Here is a 25,769-nt window from a genome sequence, read left to right as displayed (position 1 = left end):
GCATTGTCACTGTGACTGTGTGTGCCTGTATCTGCTGTGGATTTCACTTTCAGTGTATCCCAGCTTTAGCTATCACTGTATTCTGTACCCTAAGTGACTAGGTGCGTCTGGGTCACATATATAGTGCTTCATAGTATTTATCGTCAAGTGTATTCTACTGTGTACTCAGTCACATAATACCGGATTTAGACGCTGGTGTTGTGTACTGTGTACGCTGTCACATACTAGGGGATTTATTCGCTGGCATTGTACTCTGTCTGGCTGTATCATACTCATACGTTCTGCGGTTACATTCACTAAACTGTCTTACACAAAGGGTGGGAAATCCACGGACACTCCTGTATCATGCAGCGCATGTGCCAGGGATTTGCCTGAGGGGGAAGCTTTGTATGACGGTCTGTGTACTGTGTGCCATACATCTCCCAGTCAGTCCGCAACTCCTGTAACTCAACTATGCTCAATAAGCTTGTGACATGCCTTTCGCCCCTTATGGGACCTGTGCCATTGCAACCACATATTGTCCCTATGGTAAATCCGCCTTGGGCGGATAATTTCTCTACCCAGTTGCAGCAATTGAATCAATCTTTGGTTAGACATAAACCTACCCCAACTCACTCTCGTGTCAAGGGGTCATCTAAGCTGGCCACTTCCTCACAATCCACTAATCTCTCTGAAGATTCTTCTGATGAGGATGGGAAGTATTTTGACCCGTCAGACACTGATACAGCTGCTTCTGACGAGTAATCTACTATGCGGGTTGATGTCCCTGATTTAGTGGTTGCTATTAAGCAGATCCTACAGATCACTGATGATGAAGATTCCACTACAGTTTCTAAGACACCTAATAAGTTTAAACGTCAGTAGGTAACTAACACAATATTACCGCATTCTGACCGTTTAGTAGACATACGTCAAGAAACCTGGTCTTCGCCATGAAAGAAATTCTCCCTATCTAAAAAGATGGTAGCTCATGATCCTCTCCCTTCTGAGTTGTGTAACAAGTGAGAAAATTCACCGCCGGTGGATTCCCATGTCATCCATCTCGTGGTGTCAATTACTCTGCCTGTCACCACTGTCACCTCACTGAAGGAAACAGCAGATAAGCGTGTGAAGGGATGCCTGAAATCTATTTACTCCCTTACAGGTGCTGTACATAGATCCACTATAGCAGCCTCTTCAGGCATTAGAGGAAGAGCTGCCTAAGGATATATCTGACATTGCCAGACAGTACCTGTCTCACATTACCACTGTCTATTACATTCAGGAGGTGTCCTCTGAGGCAGGTGTGTTGGCAGCCAAGGCATCGACTACATCCATCCTGGCTCGCCGTATTCTGTGATTGAGGTCGTGGAAGGTGGACCTGGACTCCAAAAAGGGAGACATCCTATTTGGAGAAGATCTCAATAAGATTGTGACTGACTTAGCGGCTGCTAAGACTGCATTTCTCCAGAATACTAATCCTTCTGCACAGAAGGCAAAAGGTACCACTTTTTGCTCCTTTCGTCCTCAAGGGAAAGCAAAAGGTCAGGCATTCCCGAGATAATCTCGTGCTCCCAAAACCACCAAGCCCAAGGCAAAACAATCCTGGGCCGCCCGTCAGCCTGCTTCTAAACACCACAAGCCTGCTGCATGATGGGACGGGCCTCCCCCTGGGGGACCCCGGGGTGGGAGGCCGACCTCTGCGATTCATCCAGGTCTGGTTAAAGACCACTTCAGACGCATGGGTGCGAGAAGTTGTCTCTCACGTGTAAGCAGTCTCTTTCAAGAGACGTCCCCCTCGCCAGTTCTGCACAACGGTTATCCCTTCGGATCCGTTGAAGGCGCAAGCTCTACAACTGGTTATGTGCTCCCTCCTGTATACAGGTGTGGTAGTGCTAGTACCTCTGTCCCAAAGAGGCAGAGGTTACTACTCGACCCTGTTTCTAGTCCTGAAACCCAAAGGGTCTTTCCCGCCTATACTCAACCTCAAATCAGTGAACAAGTTTGTGAGTGTCCAAGTTCCGTATAGAAACACTGCGCTCAATTGTTCTGGCCATGGAACCCGGAGACATGTGGTATCCCTGGATATACAAGATGCTTACCTGCATACTAATATTGCCATATCGCATCAGCAATATCTGCAGTTTGCTATTGGTAACCTCCACTATCAATTCCAGGCTCTGCTGTTTGGACTGGCAACGGCCCCTCGGATCTTCACCAAGGTTATGGCCGTGATGACGGCTCATCTCCGTCGCCAGGGAGTCAGAATCCTGCTGTATCTGGACGACTTGCTGATTCTGGCAAACTTCCAAGATGTCCTCCTCAGTCATCTACAACTGACGGTTAACTTCCTACAAGTCCACGGGTGGCTCATCAGCTGGAAGAAGTCCACACTGGTCCCTGCTCGGAGCATGGTGCACCTGGGGGCACTTCTGGACACACACAGTCAATGGCTGTTTCTGTCTCCAGAGAAGGTCCTGAAACTTCAGGACAGGATCAGATACTTCCTCTCTCACTCAAGAGTGTCAGTACACTTGGTGATGCAAGTACTTGGCCTCATGGTGTCGGCTTTCAACATGGTGGAGTACACTCACTTTCATTCCCGCCCTCTGCAGAGGTTAATTCTTTCCCATTGGGACGACCTGCCTCATCGGATCAGGTCTCACATGATCTCCTTAACTCCGGAGGTTCGTCTGTCACTGACCTGGTGGCTACAGGACCAGCAGTTAAGCAGGGGCTGTCCCTTCTGGATCCCCAACTGGGTCCTACTGATGACGGATGCCAGTCTGAGGGGTTGGGGCGCGGTGTTGGAGCAACACTCCTTCCAGGGTCGGTGGACAAAGGAGGAATCACTCATCCCGATAAACATTCTGGATTTGCGGGCGGTGTTCAATGCTTTGTCGCTCGCCCTGCCTCTGTTACAGAACAGGCCTGTTCAAGTACGGTCAGACAACACCACCACGGTGGCATACATAAACCATCAAGGAGGCACTCGAAGCCGCATGGCAATGATGGAAGTATCAAAAATTCTTAGTTGGGCGGAACGCCATCTGCCATCAATATCGGCAGTTTTCATTCCGGGAGTCCTCAATTGGGAAGCAGATTTCCTCAGTCGTCAGGACGTGCATGCCGGAGAGTGGAGTCTTCATCAGCAAGTCTTTCAACTCCTAGTGGACAAGTGGGGCCTACCAGATGTAGACCTGATGGCATCTCGACACAATCACAAAGTTCCCGTCTTCGGATCAAGAACCAGGGATCCTCAAGCAGCATTCATGGACGCACTAGCAATTCCATGGAACTTTCGGCTGCCCTACGTGTTCCCTCCAGTGTCACTTCTGCCCAAGGTACTGCGGAAGTTCAAACAAGAAGGAGGAATTCTGCTTCTAGTCGCTCCAGCGTGGCCCAGAAGGCATTGGTTCTCAAATCTGTAGGGTCTATCGATAGAGCGTCCTCTTCTACTTCCTCAACGCCCAGACCTCCTCATCCAGGCCCTTGTGCCTACCCAGACCTGGCCAGACTGGCTTTGACGGCGTGGCTCTTGAAGCATCACTCCTGAAGGCAAGAGGATTCTCCAAGGCGGTTAGCCAAACTATGCTGAAGGCCCGCAAACTGGCATCTTTATTATAGGGTCTGGCATTCTTACCTCACCTGGTGTGCTGCTAAGAATTACGATTCATACACATTCAGAACTTCCAGACTTCTGGCTTTTTTGCAACAAGGCCTGGACTTAGGCCTTCATCTGGCCTCCCTCAAGGTTCATATTTCTGCCTTGTCGGTGTGGTTTCAGAGAAAAATTGCGTCTATTCCTGACGTTCATATTTTCACTCAGGGTGTGTTATGGATTCAGCCTCCCTATGTCCCTCCTCTGGCTCCATGGGATCTGTCTGTTGTTCTGAATGCCCTGCAAGAGTCTCCATTTGAACCTCTGGAGTCAGTGGACCTTAAATGGCTTGCAGTCAAGGTCCTGTTCCTATTGGCTATCGCCTACTAGGAGGGTGTCAGACCTAGGCGCTTTGTCTTGTTGTCCACCCTTCCTGATATTTCACCGTGACTGGGCAGTTCTTAGAACTCGCCCGGGCTATTTACCTAAGGTGGTGTCATCTTTTCACCTTAACCAAGAGATTGTGGTTCCAGTTTTCATCTCTTCTGGTTTGTCCTCCAAAGAGCGGTCCTTTGATGTGGTATGGGCTCTCCATATATAAGTGGACTGCCTCTTATCAGGAGGTCAGATACCCTTTTTTGTACTTTTTGGTTTTCACAAACTTGGCTGGCCTGCAAATAAGCAAACCTTGGCCTGATGGATTAGAATGGTGTTTGCACAAGCTTATGCACAGGCTGGACTCCCAGCTCCTGCTGTTATTAATCTCATTCTAGTCGGTCTGTTGGACCTTCTTGGGCGGCCCGCCGAGGCGCGTCCGCTGAACAGTTGGGCAAGGCGGCTACGTGGTCCTCAGTGAACACGTTCATTAGGTTTTATGCCTTCTATACTTCCGCCTCCCAGGATGCTTCCTTTGGACGCCGGGTTCTCATACCCACTACAGCGCGTCCCTTCCCATGAGGAACTACTTTAAGACATCCCAGATGTTTCCCTGTGGAAAACAGTGTTCCCCGCTGCAGAAAAGGAGATTTATGGTAGACTTACCATGGTTAAATCTCTTTCTGTGAGGTACATTGGTTCCACAGGGCGCCCACCCTGATTCACCTAGCTTCTATGGGTTTGTATGGCATTAGCCGCTAGTCCCTTCTCCTGTCGTGAGAATGTGGTTCTATGTGACTAACATCTGCCTTCTCTTTTACCTGCTCCTGCATTGGACCGGTTAACGAAACTGAGCTCACAGTGCCTGGAGGCGGGGTTATAGAGGAGGCCCCAATGCATCCTGGGACAGTCTAAAGCTTTAGCCTGTTGGTGCCTGGATCAAGATCCATCTCTACACCTTCTGATGTTTCCCTGTGGAACCAATGTACCTCGCAGTAAGAGATTTAACAATGGTAAGTGTACCATAAATCTCCTTTTTTTTTATATCTACCCAGTGACTATAAATTTAACCTTGTCCCTTGTTCTTCCCTTATGCTGAGGGAGCATCACTAGGAAACCCTGCTGCTGTTATAATATTGTTATCCCGCAGCAGCAAGTGACGCGGATAACTGGGCTACAGTTCTTGTCCAGTCTTTAGGGGGGTAGCAGAGATCATGACCTGCACACCACAGGGCTCCTCTGTAGGAGACAAAGCTGCTCCCCAAATGCACTGGAATGTTAGGAGGTGTGGTATATCGGAGAAGCATAAAAATGGATTTGTACATTTTGTTGTGCATGACATACTGTAATGTCAATTAAATTGTAATGTCACCTTTTGAAATTCTTGCATTTAAACCATTTTGGTCCCATGTTCTATACAGATGATATAGATAGAAGGGTTGGGTACGGGATCAAACAATCTGGATGCCGACGGTCAGAATCCCAATACTTCTTTGTAAGGAACCTAACCATACCCCTTACCCTCTCCCTAACCTTAACCCTCCATCCTCGCAGCATAACCCTAACCCTCCCTCTAGTGCCTAACCCTAACCCTTCTCCACATTCCGACTATTGGCATTCCAGCATCGGGATTCTGACAGATAGAGGGATCACTGTAAATATTACTATTTTTACAAACTATGGATTGTAAGCTTGCGAGCAGGGCCTTCCTACCTTTATATCTGTCTGTTACTACCCAGTTTTGTTCTATCACCGTTGTTTAAAATTGTAAAGCACAACGGAAAATGCTGCGCTGTATAAGAAACTGTAATAATAATAGTAATGATAATTATGTTTTTGTAATAAATAAACTGAATGAATACACATTTAAATGTACAGAATGGTGCTGCCCTCTAGTGTACATATAAAATATTGTCCATGTTATAGTAAAATAGCCCCTAACAATTTGACTATTGGTGGTCATTCCGAGTTGATCGCTCGCTGACGATTTTCGCAGTGCAGCGATTAAGTAAAAAAAAGGTAAAAATGCGCATGCGCTAAGTACTTTCACACAAAACTTTGTAGATTTACACAAGCTCGAGCGACGTTTTTTCATCGTTTGAGTGATCGTAGTGTGATTGACAGGAAGTGGGTGTTTCTGGGCGGAAACTGGCCGTTTTCAGGGAGTGTGCTAAAAAATGCAGGTGTGCCAGGTAAAAACGCAGGAATGGCTGGAGAAACGGGGGAGTGGCTGGCCGAACGCAGGGTGTGTTTGTGACGTCAAACCAGGAACTAAACGGACTGAGGTGAACGCAGTCTAGGAGTAGGTCTGGAGCTACTCAGAAACTGCAAGGAATTATTTAGTAGCAGTTCTGCTAATCTTTCGTTCGCAATTCTGCTAAGCTAAGATACACTCCCAGAGGGCGGCGGCCTAGCGTGTGCACTGCTGCTAAAAGCAGCTAGCGAGAGATCAACTCGGAATGAGGGCCATTGGTCTAACAAGGGTGTGTACACACGGTGAGATAAATCTGTGAGATTTTGACTATATAGTCAAAATCTTATGAAAAGTTAGTGCATATCTCATGGTGTTAAGCAGCTTGCGATACAGATTCGATCCCGATGCGCACTCCCGTGGGGTCGGTATCGTAAGGCTAGATAGACTGTGCAGGCAAGTCAATCTTGACTATCTAGTGTAGTATCTAGTACAAAGTATAGTCAAAATTGGCACTTAGTCAACAAGGCCTGGACTTAGGCCTTCATTAGTCAAAATCGTACATAGACAAAATCTCAAGCACAGATAGTCAAAATCTGTACAATCTGTGCTATCTGGGCTCTGGGGGAGTTTAAGGGAAATCGCATAGTCACAGTGCTGGGTGTAATATGGGGGGGCTGTGTATAATGTCATGTGCTGGGTGTAATATGGGGGGCTGTGTATAATGTCATGTGCTGGGTGTAATGTCGTGTGCTGGGTGTAATATGGGGGGCGCTGTGTATAATGTCGTGCTGTGTGTAATATGGGGGGCGCTGTGTATAGTGTCATGTGCTGGATGTAATATGGGGGCGCTGTGTATAATGTCATGTGCTGGGTGAAATATGGGGGGTGCTATGTATAATGTCGTGTGCTGGGTGTAATATGGGGGGGTTGGGATCGGATGACCGGCAGTCGGGATCCCATTGGTCAGCATAATGACGCTGGGATCCCAGACGCCAGATTGCCGGCGGCGGGGACGAGTGCAACAAAGCCCCTTGCGGGCTCGCTGCACTCGCCATGCTGCAGGCTCGCTACGCTCACCACAGGTTCTATTCCCACTTTATGGGTGTCATGGACACCCACGAGTGGGAATAGTCCCTGTTAGTCGGAATGCCGACTGTTGGGATTTCTAGCGGTCGTGATCCTGACCGCCTTTAACATGATTACATCCCATATGGAGGGGCTGTGTATACTGTGTGTAATCTGGTACTGGGTGTAATATGTGGGGCTGTGTATACTGTGTGTAATCTGGTACTGGGTGTAATATGTGGGGCTGTGTATACTGTGTGTAATCTGGTACTGGGTGTAATATGTGGGGCTGTGTATACTGTGTGTAATCTGGTACTGGGTGTAATATGTGGGGCTGTGTATACTGTGTGTAATCTGGTACTGGGTGTAATATGTGGGGCTGTGTATACTGTGTGTAATCTGGTACTGGGTGTAATATGTGGGGCTGTGTATACTGTGTGTAATCTGGTACTGGGTGTAATATGTGGGGCTGTGTATACTGTGTGTAATCTGGTACTGGGTGTAATATGTGGGGCTGTGTATACTGTGTGTAATCTGGTACTGGGTGTAAAATGGGCGAGGGGTGCTGTATATGTTATTTATGTCATACCTCCCAGCTGCCCTAATTTTCTCAGGACAGTCCCATTTTTTCACTGACTGTACCGTTGTCCCACCCGTGGGCATCAGTGTCCCGCAGTTGGGGGAGGGGCAGTTGGCAGACGTTAGCAGAGCAGCAGTGAATAGGCACTGAGCACATGCGCACATGCTCTATTCACCGGCAGAGAGGCCACAGGGCGTGGCCAGTTGCTCACAGCGTGCTGTTCATGCCCCCATAGTAACAAAAACAGGCATGGCTCGTAATCGCGGCACTTCCTGTGAGGCCACACTCTTATCAACGAGGCCATGTCCCTAATTCCTACGGCGCACGCACAGATGTCCCTCCTGGAGGATTCAACAATTTTGGTGGAATGTTATAATGTAAAGTGCTGGATGTAATGCTGCCTTTTGCTGCTTTTAGTACTATAGTTTTTACCTGCAATTACAGGACACACCCCTGATTGCAATAAATATGCCCATGGGTGGAGCTAGACACACACCCTGGGCGGAGCTAGAGACGCCCCTCAATGGCACATTCCACTGCCGCCTGGAATCTCCCTGAAACTAGTTTTCAAAAGTAGGCAAGTATGCCTAAAATGTAGAGCTGCAAAAACTGCTACTGCAACACAAATGTCAAAACCCCAATGGGTACTGAAACAGCAATTTCTGGTATGAGGGCCACTTACATGTGTTTTACGTAACCTTTTTTTTATGCATTTATTTATCTATCTATCCATTTATTTATTTATTTATTTATTTATAATAAATGGTTATATGTATTTATGGATCTTTATTTACATCTCGGAACCAAGACAACAATTAAAAGAGATTTGGTTATTATAACCACCTTAGAGATGAATTAGACTACTCTCTGGGGGTAATTCAGAGTTGATCGCAGCAGCAAATTTGTTTGCAGTTGGGCAAAACCATGTGCACTGCAGGGGGGGCAGATGTAGCATGTACAGAGAGCGTTAGACTTGTGTGAGTTATATTGTTTCTGTGCAGGGTAAATACCGGCTGCTTTATTTTTACACTGCAATTTAGTTTTCAGTTTGAACACACCACACCCAAATCTAATTCTCTCTGCACATGTTATATCTGCCCCCTTGCAGTGCACATGGTTTTGCCCAACTGCTAACAAACTTGCTGCTGCGATCCACTCTGAATTAGGCCCCATGTGCACTGCAGGGGAGGCAGATATAACATGTGCAGAGAGAGTTAGATGTGGGTGTGGTGTGTTCAAACTGAAATCTAAATTGCAGTGTAAAAATAAGCAGCCAGTATTTACCCTGCACAGAAACAAAATAACCCACCCAAATCTAACTATTTCTATATCTGCCACACCTGCAGTGCACATGGGCCCTCATTCCGAGTTGTTCGCACGCTAGCCGCTTTTCGCAGCAGTGCACACGCTTAGCCGCCGCCCTCTGGGAGTGAATCTTAGCTTAGCAGAATTGCGAATAAGTATTTTTCTTTGCAGTTTCTGAGTAGCTCGAGACTTACTCTTCCAGTGCGATCAGTTCAGTGCTTGTCGTTCCTGGTTTGACGTCACAAACACACCCAGCGTTCGCCCAGACACTCCCCCGTTTCTCCAGCCACTCCCGCGTTTTCCCCAGAAACGGCAGCATTTTTTCACACACTCCCATAAAACTGCCAGTTTCCGCCCAGAAACACCCACTTCCTGTCAATCACAGTACGATCAGCAGAACGAAGAAAAAACCTTGTAATGCCGTGAGTAAAATTCCAAACTTCTTAGCAAATTTACTTGGCGCAGCCGCAGTGCGAACATTGCGCATGTGCAGTTAGCGGAAAATCGCACCGTTGTGAATGAAAATAACGAGCTAACAACTCGGAATGAGGGCCATGGGCCCTCATTCCGAGTTGTTCGCTTGCTAGCTGCTTTTAGCAGCATTGCACACGCTAGGCCGCCGCCCTCTGGGAGTGTATCTTAGCTTAGCAGAATTGCGAACGAAAGATTAGCAGAATTGCGAATAGAAAATTCTTAGCAGTTTCTGAGTAGCTCGAGACTTACTCCTACACTGCGATCAGCTCAGCCTGTTTAGTTCCTGGTTTGACGTCACAAACACGCCCTGCGTTCGGCCAGCTACTCCCCCGTTTCTCCAGACACTCCTGCGTTTTATCCTGACACGCCTGCGTTTTTCCGCACACTCCCAGAAAGTGGTCAGTTTCCGCCCAGAAACACCCACTTCCTGTCAATCACACTCCGATCACTTCAATGATGAAAATTCTTCGCTCAGACATGAGTAAATCTACTAAGTTTTGTGCTAAAATACTTAGCGCATGCGCACTGCGTACCATGCGCATGCGCATTTTTGCCTTAATCGCTCCATTGCGAAAATCAGCAACGAGCGACCAACTCGGAATGACCCCCATGGTTTTGCCCAACTGCTAACAAATTTGCTGCTGGGATCAACTCTGAATTACCCCCTCTGTCCTCTCAAGGCTTACCGTGTTGGCTTATTATCCACACTTATCTTTGGAGAATTTGCTTAAAGCCCATGTCCGCTTCTTCAAGCTATTAACCTCTACAGTGCAGAGAACTTACCTGTCTTCCCACAGGGGCTTTGTCATTGGGCAGTCAGCTGCACATCCTTGCTATAGGTGTGCAGATCAGTACAGACGGCAGTACAGTCACAGACCCTCCAACATGACCCGCCCCACTAGGTACAAAATGCTCTGTTCCTGGACTTCCCTCTTAATTTATGATTTCCATCACCTGTGTTGAACTACTTAAATGATAAGAAAGCTGTTTCTTCACAGGTGATGGCAATAATAAATTAAGAGGGAAGTCCAGAAACAGAGCATTTTGTACCTAGTGAGGCGGGTCATGTTGGAGGGTATGCAGTCAGAGACTCTAGGGGCCGCCTGGCATCTCCCGGACAGAGTGATGTAACTGGGGGGGATTCCTGCGAGGCCAGGCTCCCATAATGACGCAAGTGGCTGCTGCAACTGCTATACCAATCACAAGAAGCCACTGATCATCATCATCATCATCATCATCATCATCATCATCATCACTTCACACTTGCACCAGGAGTGCAAGTAGAGAGGCCAATTCCGGGCCATTTTTTCAATCCCGGGTATCGGGATTGAAGAATGGTCATTCCCGTAACACCCGGGATTGGCTTTCTGCCTGTGTATCCATACCGCCGCCCCGCCTCTCCCCTCCTGCCTTGCACATAAATCAACTCACCAAATTGCTGCTTAAATTTCTGTCAGCCACGGTGACTGCAGCAGGAGCCGGGAGGAGGCGGTGGGTGACGGCCGCTTTACCAGCGGCCTCAGCAGCGGGTGACTGCGCAGAGTGACCTCACAGTCAGAGGTCACTCTGCGCCGGGGGAGCTGGGAGGAGGGAGCCGCTGCCCGGCATTAAAGGGACGCCTGATCCCGCAATCCCCGGGATTGGAGCTTTCAATCCCGGGATTGAATCCTGGCCTATTTTTGCCCTAAATACCATCATCCCGCTGATCCAGGGATTGGCCACCCTAAGTGCAAGTGATCCACCTCCTTAACAGGCACATAAGCATCTGTTTGGTGGTCCCCATGGAATGTATTTTGTATGAACAATATTGCTACTGTTCTTTGCCCATGCTTACATGGCCCCCTTCAGCCTTGTCCAAGCGCCTTAGCGCAACAAGTTGCAGGTTCAAATTGCCTCTCAGTCAGCACAGCTATAGATGCATAAAAATGTTGGTGCATGTTCTCCAAGGTCTCTAAAATGGGGAAATACATTAAGAAACATTTTTTTTTTTGTGCTATAATATTGATTGTGCAATACGTTTCTAAGGCTGGGCACACACTCTATAATGCCCACTTAAGTTGCAATGTAACACAGTTTTTCCTTGCAAGGAAACATCCAATATGGGGGGTCATTCCGAGTTGATCACTCGCTAGCTATTTTTTGCAGCGCTGCGAACAGATAGTCACCGCCTATGGGGGAGTGTATTTTCGCTTTGCAAGTGTGCGAACGCTTGTGCAGCCGAGCAGTACAAAAACAGTTTGTGCAGTTTCTGAGTAGGTCTGAACATACTCAGCCGCTGCGATCACTTCAGCCTGTCTGGTCCCGGAATTGACGTCAGACACCCGCCCTGCAAATGCTTGGACACGCCTGCGTTTTTCCAACCACGCCCTGAACGGTCAGTTGACACCCATAAATGCCTTCTTCCTGTCAATCTTCTTGCGATCGGCTGTGCGAAAGGATTCTTTGTGAAATCCATCGCCCAGCAAAGATCCGCTTTGTACCCGTACGACGCATCCGTGCATTGCGGTGAATACGCATGCACAGTTTTGCAGAGGTCTGACCTGATCGCAGCACTACAAAAAATAGCTAGCATGCGATCAGATCGGAATGACCCCCATTGTGCGAGTACACTATACAGTTGTTCCTTCTAATCTTCACTATTGAGATTTACATCAACAACTATCTAAGATCTGTCTGCAAGTTTATCATCAGACTGGGGAGGGGGGGGGTAATTCAGACCTGATCGTAGCAGCATATTTGTTAGCAGTTGGGCAAAACCATGTGCACTGCAGGGGGCAGATATAACATGTGCAGATAGAGTAGATTTGGGTGTGGTGTGTTCAATCTACAATCTAAATTGCAGTGTAAAAATAAAGCAGCCAGTATTTACCCTGCACAGAAACAATATAATAATAATAATAATAATAATTTTATTTATATAGCGCTCTTTCTCCAATAGGACTCAAGGCGCTTAACAGATACACAGCATAATATAGTACAGAAAAATAATGAAGTACATTTTTCATAAAATACAGAAGCATGAAGATACTAAAAGAGACACTATGGAAATGCTTGAGTAAACAGGAAAGTCTTGAGTCTACTTTTGAAGGATTCTATAGTTGGGGCCTCTCGCACTGTGCGGGGAAGTGAGTTCCATAGAGTCGGAGCCGCATGACTAAAAGCTCGACCCCCAGATGAATTACGGTAGATTCTAGGTACTGCTAAAAGTCCTTCATCTACAGATCGCAGTAATCGAGTGGGGCAGTATGGGATCAGAAGCTGTTTCAGGTACCTTGGGCCTTGGTCGTGTAATGCTTTGAAACTCAGTAAGCCAATCTTGAAGAGGATTCGCCATCTTACAGGCAGCCAGTGAAGGGAGTAGAGGATGGGTGTTATGTGGCTGGAACGGGGCTGGTTGGTTAACAGCCTGGCAGCTGTGTTTTGCACCAGCTGTAAGCGTTGCAATTCTTTTGCTGGTAGACCAAGGTAGAGGGCATTACAGTAGTCTAATCGAGATGATACAAATGCATGTATGACTTTTGGCATATCATCTGAGGGAATTAAGTGCTTGATTCTGGCTATGTTCCTCAGGTGAAAGAATGAGGATTTGATTGTGGCTGATATCTGATGTTTAAGTGTCAAGCCATCATCCAGGACAACGCCAAGATTCCGCACATGATCACTGGTCTGTAATTCTGAATCCCCGAGTGTAAGTCCAGTTGGTTGGCTATGCTGCAGTCTTGTCCTTTGATGTTGCGGTCGTATTATAAGGACCTCTGTTTTATCCGGGTTCAGTCGCAGCCAACTGGCGCTCATCCACTCCTGTAGTTCAGCTAGACAGCCATTCAGGGTTGCTACTGGGTTATCAGTGCCCGGAGCAAAGGACAAGTACAGTTGTGTATCATCTGCATAGCAGTGGTAGACCAGGCCATGGCGCCTGATTATTTCGCCCAATGGGAGCATGTATACTGCAAAAAGCATGGGGGATAGTATAGAACCTTGTGGGACACCACATGGCAATGGCACTGGTGGTGATGAGTATAATCCAGATGATACTCTCTGTGACCTGCCTGTGAGAAATGATTTGAACCAGTTTAGGACTGTGCCATCCAGACCACAGAAGTGTATCAGTCGCTCAATCAGAAGCCCGTGGTCCACGGTATCAAATGCTGCCGAGAGATCCAGAAGGATTAATATTGAACAGTCACCTCTGTCTTTTGCCATCAGAAGATCATTTAACACACACACCAGGGCTGTTTCAGTGCTATGTCTTCTCCTGAATCCTGATTGAAATGGATCATAAATATCATGGGTTGTCAGGCGAGTTTCCAGTTGATTTGCAACCACTTTCTCAATAACCTTTCCTAGGAAAGGAAGGTTTGACACCGGTCTGTAGTTGGACATGCAGTCGGGATCTAAATTAGGTTTTTTAAGAAGTGGTCTAACAATTGCTTCCTTTAGGGGTCCAGGAAAAATGCCTGTCTGCAAAGAGCATTGAACAATTTTTGCAAAGACAGGACCGATTATATCCGTACAACCTATTAGAAGCTTGGTTGAGGCTGGGTCCAGACCACAGGTGGTGGGACGCAAAATCCGAGCAATTTCAGCAGTGTCCTTTACATCCACTGGGTCAAAGCTGGTCCATGAAGGCAGGTAGCTTATATTGGCAGGCTTTGTAGTTTGGCTCTCCTTTGATGGCACTGTGGATATTCCAGCCCGGATGGTGGATATTTTATCTGCAAAGAAGTTTGCAAACTCGTTGCATCTTGCTTGGGAAAGGGTCTCATCAGTCTGCAGGCATGCTGGCTTGCAAAGCATCTCCACTGTGCGGAAAAGTTGAGCTGGCCTATTGTTTGCTGCTGTGATCTCATTTGACAGGAACTGTGATTTCTTGCGAGTGATTGTCGATTGATATTCTTCGTTATGCTTTATTAGTTTTATTTTGTCATCCACTAGGTTAGTCTTCCTCCATCGTCTTTCCAGTCTACGCCCCCTTTTCTTGAGCTCACTAACACTGTTGTCGTACCATGGAGCTTGACGATGTGGTTTACGAGGTCTTATACGCACAGGGGCGATAATATCAATTGCAGCCTTAACATCCCTATTATAATAACGGACTAGGGAACAGGGATCTTCACAGGCACCCAGTATAGCAGAGAGATCCATATTTGCTGCAAGAGCCTGGGGAGTCATACCCCTCCTTGGACGGTACCTGGTCAACTCCACGGGCAGAGATCTTATTTGAGGGGTTGCAACTGAGAACCAGAGGGAGTAGTGGTCTGACCAGATGACTGGGTTTATTTTTAGGTCAGTGACTTCTAATCCAATCTGAAAGACAAGATCAAGAGTGTGACCACTTTTATGTGTGGCAGAGGGAATTATCTGTGTGAAGCCCAGACCATTCATTGTGCACAGGAGGTCTTGGCCAAGGCGTGAGAGCTCATCATCCACCCATGCATTGAAATCCCCGAGGATGAGCCATCTTTGATGTTCCAGAACCAGGCCAGCAACAGTGTCTGCAATTTCTTGTAGAAATATCTTTCCATCTCCAGGTGGCCGGTAGATGAGAAGTACTCTGAAACCTAATCCTGTCGAACTCTGGGCAGCAATGCACTCAAATGAGCGAGTAATTTCAATAGGGTGGACCCTAAGTTTAAGTTCTTTTTTGAAGCAGATAGCCACCCCGCCACCCCTGCGGTCCAGTCTTGGGTTGTGGATGACAGAGTAGTTTGTTGGTACCGCAGCCTCCAATATAGGTGCTGCATTTTCGTCTAGCCAGGTCTCTGTAATACAGGCTAGATCTGCAGATTCAATAAGGTCAGCAATTGTTGCAGTCTTGTTTCTTATAGATCTGGCATTACAAAGGACTGACCTGATTGGGCATACCAGAGGGCCTTCAGTTTTCTTTATGTTAAGTGCAGGAGCTCTGGGTATGGGGGTCACAAAGCGAGAGTTGACAGTTCTGTCCTTCCAAACATAGGGCCGTCTTTTGGGTATTACTTCTATTTGATTGTTCTTTGTGTATGGGGGTGAGCAGGTGGGCAAAGGACGTAGATGGTTACCGGGGGAAATAGGTTTCCTGCCTGCTCGCTTCCCACGAATGCGCCTGTGTTTTCTTTTTAAAATGCCAAGGGATTGGAGAATAGAAGCCTGTGATGGTGTGATAGGAACTGCAGAACGTGGTGGGCGGAGTGAAAGAATGAAGCTGGAGCAATATGTATACATTTGGTCATCAATGACAGATTACTATGAGTTTGAGCTGCATATGATGATGAGAGAGGGAGAGAAAGCAGTGTTTTTTTTTTTTTTCTTCCTTTTTGTGTTTTGTTTTCCCCCAATCGGTATTTGGTCCAAAATTCTAATGGGTTTATGAACAAAGTTATTGCTATAACCTATTGGGTATATTTGAAGCAAGTGATAAATAAAATAGCCTCTAACTCTCTCTGCAAATGTTATATCTGCCCCCCTTGCAGTGCACATGGTTACATTACCCCCTGTATACACACTGTTCTGATGTGCCCAATATCGTGACCAAATTTATCACCTGTTTTGACCGATTTATCTATAAATGGTGATTCATGTACGTGCATACACTTTATACAGTTCTCTGGCCATTCATAAAATTCTCAGCTGATCTGCCAGATAATTGTATAATGTATACCCAGCATAAGTGTAAAAATACTTTATTTATATGTGTTTCAGAAATAACACATTTCAATATCCAGTTTGAAATATGTTTATTTTAAACTGTTTTTTGATTATATCCCCTTATTAGTGAGATATATTAGTGCTACTTGTATATTATATTTTAACAGAGACGTCACCAGGTGTGGTGACACCCGGTCAGCACCCCTGATGTACTGCCGCGATCGCGGCAAAAAGGGGGCGTGACCTTACAGCTAGGGGGCGTGGCTTCGCGGGGATACTGGTATCGTCACTCTGGGGGCGTGCCCAGCATCTCCGGAGATGCTGGGCTTCCCCCAGAGACGGTCTCAGTGTGCTGTCGGCTCCTCTGCTATGACAGGAGCCGGGTGCTGTAGCGGAATTTCACACTGCAGCACCTGGCTCCTGTCACTGCGGAGGAGCTGACATTTGGTGTCACCCCCTCCAGGTGTCACACCCGTGTGCGGGCCGCACCCCCCGCACCCGCCTTGTGACACCACTGTATTTTAATATTTCTATTAAAGCTGAAGATAGTAGTAAATGTTAGATCTATGAATTAATGTTGGTTTTCTGAACAACGGCCCTCATTCCGAGTTGTTCGCTCGCTAGCTGCTTTTAGCAGCATTGCACACGCTAGGCCGCCGCCCTCTGGGAGTGTATCTTAGCATAGCTGAATTGCGAACGAAAGATTTGCAGAATTGCGAATAGAAATTTCTTAGCAGTTTCTGAGTAGCTCCAGACTTACTCAGCCATTGCGATCAGTTCAGTCAGTTTCGTTCCTGGTTTGACGTCACAAACACACCCAGCGTTCGCCCAGACACTCCCCCGTTTCTACAGACACTCCCACGTTTTTCCCAGAAACGCCAGCGTTTTTCCGCACACGCCCAGAAAATGGCAAGTTTCCGCCCAGAAACTCCCACTTCCTGTCAATCACAGTACGATCACCAGAGCGATGAAAAATCTTCGTTATGCCGTGAGTAAAATACCTAACTTTTGTGTAAAATAACTAAGCGCATGCGCTCTGCGAACCTTGCGCATGCGCAGTAAGCGACTAATCGCAATATAGCAAAAATCGGCAACGAGCGAACAACTCGGAATGACCCCCAACATATTTAGTGACTATGAATTACGAAGATTGTTCCCTTTGATTAAAGGGAACAATCTTTGTAATTGATAGTCACTAAAAATATTGTTCAGAAAGCCAACATTAATTCATAGATCTAACATTTACCAGCTAGAAGGGTTTTCGTTATATTTTACTGCTGCACACTGTAAGCCTGCCTGACAGCATAGAAATAACTCATTCCCTGCCAGGCTGAAACATTGGACTCTGTGGGGGTTAATAGTCTCCTTCCTCTTCTGTCTCTCCTATTATCATCTTTTACCAGCTCCTAAACTTGATTTTCTTTCCAATGGGAAGCTACAGGAAATTCCAGAGTAGAGGCTGGGGAGGGCAGTCACACATTCTCCAGTTTGCATACACACACACACATGGATGTGGTCAGTGGTGGGAGGGGATGAATGGGTGTGAGTGTCTGGCGAGGTAACTCTTTGCTAGCGGCTGTTGTTTGTGGGTATGGATGCCATCATAATTCAGGAACTGTTGGCCGAGAGGTTGTTGTCTCCCAGGACTCTGACACAGAGAACCTATCCTATGAAGCTGAAGGTAACTAGCAGGGAATATGGGGTGCAAGCAGCAGGGTAGGGCGAGCGTGGGAATCAGGAAAAAGGGAGATCAGGAAAAAAGTCTAGATTTACATTTATGCTTAGTGTGTGTGTGACATATTGTGTGTACACAAAGCCATTCTAGAAGAGAACATTAACTCTTCAAGTGCCTCACAGCCATTGCTTTATAACAATCTGCATGTTCCTGCTTTTCCCTGCGTGGAAATGGAGAAAACATAGTGACATGAAAGCTGTTTCAGTTAGTTAATGAATAAGCGCAGACAGAGAGGAAGTGTATTAGGTCTAGGCAGGATGGAGAAGTGTAGGGGCAGAATAATGTGCTATTAGAGCTGCAGAGACACTGAAATGAGAGAAAGGCAAAGAATGTGATGGGCGAGCAGCTGGCAGAGGGAGATGGGTCATCATATATAATGTAGGGGCAAATACGAAGGATGAAATGAATGGGACCATTCTCAAAGCCCATTCTGTAATATGGTGACGTACAGATTTTTATATACCTATAGGTGACCCTCTGTAGTTTATATATCTATAGTCTAATTTCCACGTTAGTGCTTTTTAAGCTATTGTAATTGTAGGAAAATATGGGGTCTATTTACTAAGCCTTAGATGGAGATAAAGTACCAACCAATCAGTTCCTAACTGCCATGTCACAGACTGGGTTTAAAAAATGACAGTTAGGAGCTGATTGGCTGGTACTTTATCTACGTCCACTTTATCTCCATCTTAAGCTTTAGTAAATAAACCCCATGTGCCTTATAAAGGATAACGTGTTTTTAACGTGTTATTATCTAAATGAAAAGATTACAGTGGGGTATATGGTTATTATGGAAATGGATTTAGCTTATGCTAATGTGAACTGTTAAAGTGTAAATGACTTACAGGATGTGTGTCACTTTGTTACAAAGTCCTGCAGTAGTTTGTGAGAGTTAAGGTCCGTACACATTAGACGATGTCGCTCTGTGAGCGACGTCAACTAATGTTTATCCTACTGGGCCGACTGTACACAATGAGTGATATGACTGTTCATATCGCTCAGTGACGTCACGCCTCCGCCAGCCCTGCATGCAGGTCGTGGACGACAGTCCAGATCCTGCATGCATGCACTTGTGACAGCGACGATCGTTGCCGACTCACGGGGCCGCGCATCGGTCATCGCTGGCGGCATACACACTTGCCAATAAAATGAGCGACTTCACTCAGGTAGGGGGAAAATGAGCGTCGTTACAGTATTGTCCTTGAAGTAGAAGGCTGTTTGCTCATTCCATTTTCAGCTTCTTGCAGACTCATTTATGCTTGTTGATGGATAAAATATATTACACTAGATTGTAAGGTTTGCACTTGCAGCACAAGGAGCATACAGACCAGGGGCGTAAGTTCATCCCAGTTGCCCGGAGGCAAGTTGGAGTTTCGTGAACCCCCCCATAACTGAAAAGGGAAAACATTATGTGTGTGTGTGTGTGTATATATATATATAACACCCACAAATTACAGAATTATATAGATCGCACTCTCAGCCAGAGCCCGCAGCGAATTGGCAGGGCTCCAGCTATACTGTTGACAACAACTGGAGAATCACGTTCAGACTCCTGCGTTTCAGCCGTCTACAGAATGCAGAATCAGCGATCACCGGTGGGTCCCATCTGACAATCCAGCAGTAGCAGCGGGTACACCATTGCTGCTGCAGAGCAGGCTGAGCAGTACCAGACAAGAGCTGTCCTGTACCCTATTACAGGTGTTATGAGGGCTCCTGAGATAGAGCCAATTGACCATGCATCAGTAGCAGCTGCGCCGCAGAGGTCCATCACACTTGAATAACACTGTGAACCACACAGGTGCTGCTGTTTATGCAGATACTCCTTCAAGAGCCCGGAGGCAGGCGTCTCCATTGCCTCTGGGAGTTACGCCCCTGATACAGAGTAATGTCATGAGCACATAGACCATTTTTATTGACTCGAGGGAGAAGTATCACTGACCTGGTTTGGGAGTGTTGTGGACTCGGGGCTTCTTCCGATGACCGGGAAGAGGAACCGCCACTGGGTCGTAGTAGAGATGGCCGGATGTAGGTCTTCCTCATGCAGAACTAAGACGGCAGGCGGGAGGCCCAGAGGAATTCTTGTAGGTCTCCTGTAAGACAAGACTTGTAGAAATAATGAAGGCTGGGGTACTGAGATATTGGAGACACTGTGGTATTGAAGGCACTGAGGTACTGGGAGTACAGGGAGTGCTGGGAGACCCTTGGAGGCACGGAGGTGTTTGGAGGCACGGAGGTGCTTGGAGGCACGGAGGTGTTTGGAGACACCGAGGTGTTTGGAGGGACGAGGTGCTTGGAGGCACGAGGTGCTTGGAGACACGGAGGTAACTGGAGGCACGGAGGTGCTTTGAGGCGCGGAGGTGCTTGGAGGCACGGGGTGCTTGGAGGCACGAGGTGCTTGGAGGCACGGAGGTGCTTGGAGGCACGGAGGTAACTGGAGGCACGGAGGTAACTGGAGGCACGGAGGTAACTGGAGGCACGGAGGTGCTTGAGGCGCGGAGGTGCTTGGAGGCACGAGGTGCTTGGAGGCACGAGGTGCTTGGAGGCACGGAGGTGCTTGGAGGCACGGAGGTAACTGGAGGCACGGAGGTAACTGGAGGCACGGAGGTAACTGGAGGCACGGAGGTGCTTGAGGCGCGGAGGTGCTTGGAGGCACGAGGTGCTTGGAGGCACGAGGTGCTTGGAGGCACGGAGGTGCTTGGAGGCACGGAGGTGCTTGGAGGCACGAGGTGCTTGGAGACACGGAGGTAACTGGAGGCACGGAGGTGCTTGTAGGCACAGGATGCTTGGAAGCACAGGTTGCTTGTAGGCACAGGATGCTTGCAGGGACAGGATGCTTGGAAGCACAGGATGCTTGCAGGGACAGGATGCTTGGAAGCACAGGATGCTTGCAGGGACGAGGGAGCTCTGGATCATAGCTTCCACAGGAGAAACGAAGATACTCAGGCATCGGATCTCTGCCTGGTATCTGATTTTAAATTCCCCGCCCTAGCCTGATTGGCGGAGCAGGCAGGTGACGTCAGACCTGCTCCGCCTCCTTGCCCTTGCTTGTGATGGCGGCGCCCTTGCTTCCGGGAAGCCGCCGGAGAGCAGCGCCGACCCGCCGCTGAAGCCGGAGACTGACAGGGGAAGAGAGGCGCCGGGCAGACCAGGCCACCCGCAGGGACAAGCGCGGTCGCCGCTGCCCGAGGTTCGTGACAGTACCCCCTCCTCCAGGAGTGGCCCCTGGACACTTCCCGGGCTTAGTCGGATGTCTGGAGTGGAAGATCCGAATCAGACGAGGAGCCGTTACTTCAGTAGCCCCAATCCAACTTCTCTCCTCAGGTCCATAACCCTTCCAGTCCACCAAGTACTGTAATTTTTTATGAAGATAACGAGAGTCCAGAATAGCTTTGATTTCAAACTCCGCTCCAGCTTCTGCCACTACGGACGTTGGCCTTGGGAGTGCTGAGTGGAATCGATTCAGTATGAGGGGACGGAGTAGAGAAACATGGAAGGCGTTAGGTATGCGAAGATGGGCAGGCAAACCCAGTTTACAGACCACAGGATTTAAGACTTGTAGCACAGGGTAAGGACCGATGAACCTTGGAGCGAATTTCATGGTGGGCACCTTCAACCGGAGATTCCGTGTGGACAGCCATACCCTGTCCCCAACTTTATATTGAGGTGCGGCTTGCCGTTTCTTATCTGCAAAGAACTTGTACCGAACAGAAACCTGCTTAAGATTAGCATGAACCTTTCTCCAAATTTGTCCAAAGTGTCGTAGAGTGGACGCTACAGCAGGAACCTCTATTATCGGAAGGCTTGGAAATTCCGGAACACGGGGATGGAACCCGTAGTTGACGAAAAATGGTGATTCCCCAGTGGAAGAATGAAACAAATGGTTATGGGCAAACTCCGCCCAAGGCAACAACTCCACCCAGTTGTCCTGTGAAGGAGAGAGATACAACCGAAGAAAAGTCTCTAGATCTTGATTGACTCGTTCCGTTTGTCCATTTGTTTGGGGATGATAAGCCGACGAAAACTTAAGTTTAATGTGTAGAGTTGAACAAAGGGCTTTCCAAAACCTGGCGGTGAACTGTACTCCACGGTCAGAAACAATCTCTTGTGGCAACCCATGCAAACGAAAATGTTCTCGGATAAACAATAGAGCCAGTTTCGGTGCTGTCGGAAGACCAGTCAAGGGCACAAAGTGTGCCATCTTCGAAAAACGGTCAACGATAACCCAAACGGTGTTGCAACCCTTGGAACAGGGCAAGTCAGTGATGAAGTCCATGGAAATGTGAGTCCAGGGTCTCACAGGGATAGGCAGAGGACGAAGTAACCCTGCAGGAGGCAGACGAGGAGATTTATGTTGTGTACATTGGGGACATGAATTAACGCAATCTTGTACATCCTTCCTCATGGTGTTCCACCAGTAAGACCTTTGCAGAAACTTGTACATCTTCTGAGCGCCGGGATGACCGGAAAACTTGGAGTTATGGACCCACCGTAGTATTCCTGGGCGGAATCTAGCTGGTACGGACATTCTTCCAGGAGGAGGAGCTGGAGTAGTTAAAGCAGCAGAGACAGAAACTGGATTCAGAATTAAACCCCGCTCCGGAGGTTCATCCTCGTCTGTGGGAACCTGTGAACGGGAAAGCGCATCTGCTTTAATATTGAGAGTCCCGGCACGGTACTTGATAATGAACGAGAATCGGGAAAAGAAAAGTGCCCATCTCGCCTGGCGAGGATTCAAACATTGTGCGGATTTGATGTACAGTAAATTCTTGTGATCCGTGTAGATGGTAAACACATGTTTAGCCCCTTCTAGAAGATATCTCCATTCTTCCAAGGCAGATTTGATTGCCAAGAGTTCCTGGTCTCCAATAGAGTAATTTCGTTCGGCTGGAGAGAATTTACGAGAGTGGAAGCCACACGGATGTAATTTCTTATCAGAGGAATGCTGGGAGAGGACAGCCCCCACCCCGACTGAAGATGCATCAACTTCTAAGAAGAAGGGTTCCTCGAAATTTGGTTGTTGGAGAACTGGAGCCGTCGTGAAAGCTAACTTTAAGCGAGAAAAAGCTACAATGGCTTCCGGAGGCCACAAACTAGGATTAGAACCCTTTCTCGTCAGGGCAGTAATGGGTGCAACAATGGTGGAGAAACCTTTAATGAATTTCCTGTAGTAGTTCGCAAAGCCCAGGAACCTTTGTATTGCTTTCAGGGAAAGAGGCTGAGTCCAATCACGAATGGCCGACAACTTTTCCGGATCCATGCGAAGCTCCGTCCCCGAGATGACATAACCGAGGAACGGAATAGATGTTACTTCAAAGGTACATTTGGAAAGCTTGGCGTAGAGATGATTCTCTTGTAAACGGTGTAGCACCTCTTTGACTTGAGTCCTGTGTTCGACAAGATTCTTGGAAAAAATCAGTATGTCGTCCAGATATACCACAACGCTCTGATACAGCATATCACGAAAGATTTCGTTGACGAATCCCTGGAAAACCGCGGGAGCATTACTAAGACCAAACGGCATCACCAAGTATTCGTAATGCCCATCTCGGGTATTAAAGGCAGTCTTCCATTCATCCCCCTCTCGGATGCGTATAAGATTATAAGCTCCTCTCAAGTCGAGTTTTGAAAAAATGCGGGCACCACGAACCCTATCAAATAACTCTGTGATTAGTGGCAAGGGGTATTTATTCTTAATAGTAATGTCGTTTAGGCCGCGGTAGTCGATGCATGGTCTCAACCCCCCGTCCTTTTTCTTCACGAAAAAGAAGCCTGCACCAGCAGGGGAGGAAGAGGGGCGAATGAATCCCTTGAGCATATTGGACTTAATATACTCCGACATGGCTTGAGTCTCGGGAAGAGACAGAGGATATGTGCGACCACGAGGTGGCGTCTTCCCTGGGACAAGGTCAATAGGGCAGTCCCAAGGCCTGTGAGGTGGTAACAGGTCAGCAGCTTGTTCCGAAAATACGTCCTTGTACCCTTGATATGCCTCCGGAATGTGCTCTTCATCCGTTTTGGAGGTAACACGGAGCGGACAAACAGGAGTAAGACAATTAGTGTGACAAAAGGAACTCCAGGACAGAATTTGTGACGACTTCCAATCGATGTGGGGGTTATGACTTTTCAGCCAAGGCATTCCAAGAACCAGATCATGGGGCATTTCTGGGATTACCAAGAGTTCCAAATCTTCCTGATGTAGAGCCCCGACCCGCAGCTTAACTGGCCCCGTGCGCCACATTATGAGACCTTTGGAAATTCTAGTCCCGTTGATAGCCGTCAGTGAAATTGGCCGCTCGATAGGCCGTAACTTTAAACCCAAACTTTGGGCACAGAAGGAAGAAACGAAGTTCCCTGCAGCTCCGGAATCCAATAGGGCTTCACAAGACCTGGAGACTGAATTGGAGACTAGAGTTACTGGAAGCAAGCAGTCCGAAGTTGGAGAAGCTTTTGTCGTAACTCCCAGCTTGACTCCTCCGGAACAAGCTAGGTCTGCCCGTTTCCCGGACGGACTTTACAAGATTTAAGAAAATGATCTGCGGCTCCACAGTAAAGGCAGAGTTTACCCTCACGACGACGCTGTCGTTCTTCCGGAGACAGTCGGGAGCGGTTAATTTGCATGGGCTCATCTGAGCTAGGTGAGGCCACCGGCCTAGGAGTAGGATTCCGGAACCTGGAACGATCCGAACGGTTACGTTCTCTTCCACGCTCCTGCATCCGAAGATCCACCTTGACGCAAAGGGAAATCAAATCTTCTAATGGATCCGGCAGATCTCTAGTAACCAGCTCGTCTTTCAGCCGGTCGGAAAGACCGTTCCAGAAGGCAGCTCTCAGGGCATCATTATTCCAGCGTAGTTCGGAAGCAATGGTCTGGAAATGAACCACGTACTGGCCCACGGAACGGGCGCCCTGCCGAACACGGAGCAAATCGGAAGAAGCAGTGGTCATTCTGCCGGGCTCGTCGAAAATCCTTCGAAAGGACGAGATGAAGTTGGTGTAGTTGGAAACCATGGGATCAGATCGTTCCCATAATGGAGACACCCAATCCAAAGCAGAACCTTCCAACAGAGAAATAATATATGCTACCTTGGACCGGTCTGTAGGAAAGTTGTGTGCAAGTAGCTCGAAATGTACCTCGCACTGGTTCAAGAAACCACGACAATTTTTGGGATTCCCATTATAGCGGGACGGAGTAGGCAACTGAAGGCGTGGAGTGACACCGGCCGATGGTTGAACATTGCTGGCAACGGCAACTGGTGCGACTGCTGGAACAGGAGCCGGAATTACTGAGGCCAGAGACGCCTGAATCTGATCCAGACGCCCGGACAACTGCTGGAGGTACTGCATCACCTGACCTTGTGCTGCTTCCTGACTTTGCACTCGAGAAGCCAGGTTCTGGATGGCACTAGAGTCCGTGTTCCGATCCCCCGAGTCCATGTGGCCTGAGTATACTATCACTGACCTGGTTTGGGAGTGTTGTGGACTCGGGGCTTCTTCCGATGACCGGGAAGAGGAACCGCCACTGGGTCGTAGTAGAGATGGCCGGATGTAGGTCTTCCTCATGCAGAACTAAGACGGCAGGCGGGAGGCCCAGAGGAATTCTTGTAGGTCTCCTGTAAGACAAGACTTGTAGAAATAATGAAGGCTGGGGTACTGAGATATTGGAGACACTGTGGTATTGAAGGCACTGAGGTACTGGGAGTACAGGGAGTGCTGGGAGACCCTTGGAGGCACGGAGGTGTTTGGAGGCACGGAGGTGCTTGGAGGCACGGAGGTGTTTGGAGACACCGAGGTGTTTGGAGGGACGAGGTGCTTGGAGGCACGAGGTGCTTGGAGA

The 25,769-nt window shown here is 48.0% G+C and overlaps 1 protein-coding gene across 4 annotated transcripts in view; it reads left to right on the top strand.

Annotated features, from left to right (window-relative positions):
- SEPTIN5 (septin 5) overlaps positions 1-25,769 on the top strand; it is a 181,811-nt gene that overhangs the window by 49,950 nt on the left and 106,092 nt on the right. The window contains exon 1 of one of the 4 annotated variants that reach the window (XM_063964760.1): positions 17,759-17,881. The exons of the other annotated variants lie outside the window; for them this stretch is intronic. Coding sequence (XP_063820830.1) covers positions 17,792-17,881 — 90 coding nt within the window. The 5' untranslated portion in view covers positions 17,759-17,791. Of the gene's footprint in view, positions 1-17,758; positions 17,882-25,769 lie in introns of those variants that run through there. 4 annotated transcript variants of the gene reach the window in all.

This window comes from Pseudophryne corroboree, chromosome 1 (genome assembly GCF_028390025.1).
Source record: "Pseudophryne corroboree isolate aPseCor3 chromosome 1, aPseCor3.hap2, whole genome shotgun sequence".
In the NCBI taxonomy this organism is placed as follows: domain Eukaryota; kingdom Metazoa; phylum Chordata; class Amphibia; order Anura; family Myobatrachidae; genus Pseudophryne; species Pseudophryne corroboree.
The sequence above is the reverse complement of the archived record's forward strand: the minus strand, read 5'-3'. Positions and strand labels throughout refer to the sequence as shown.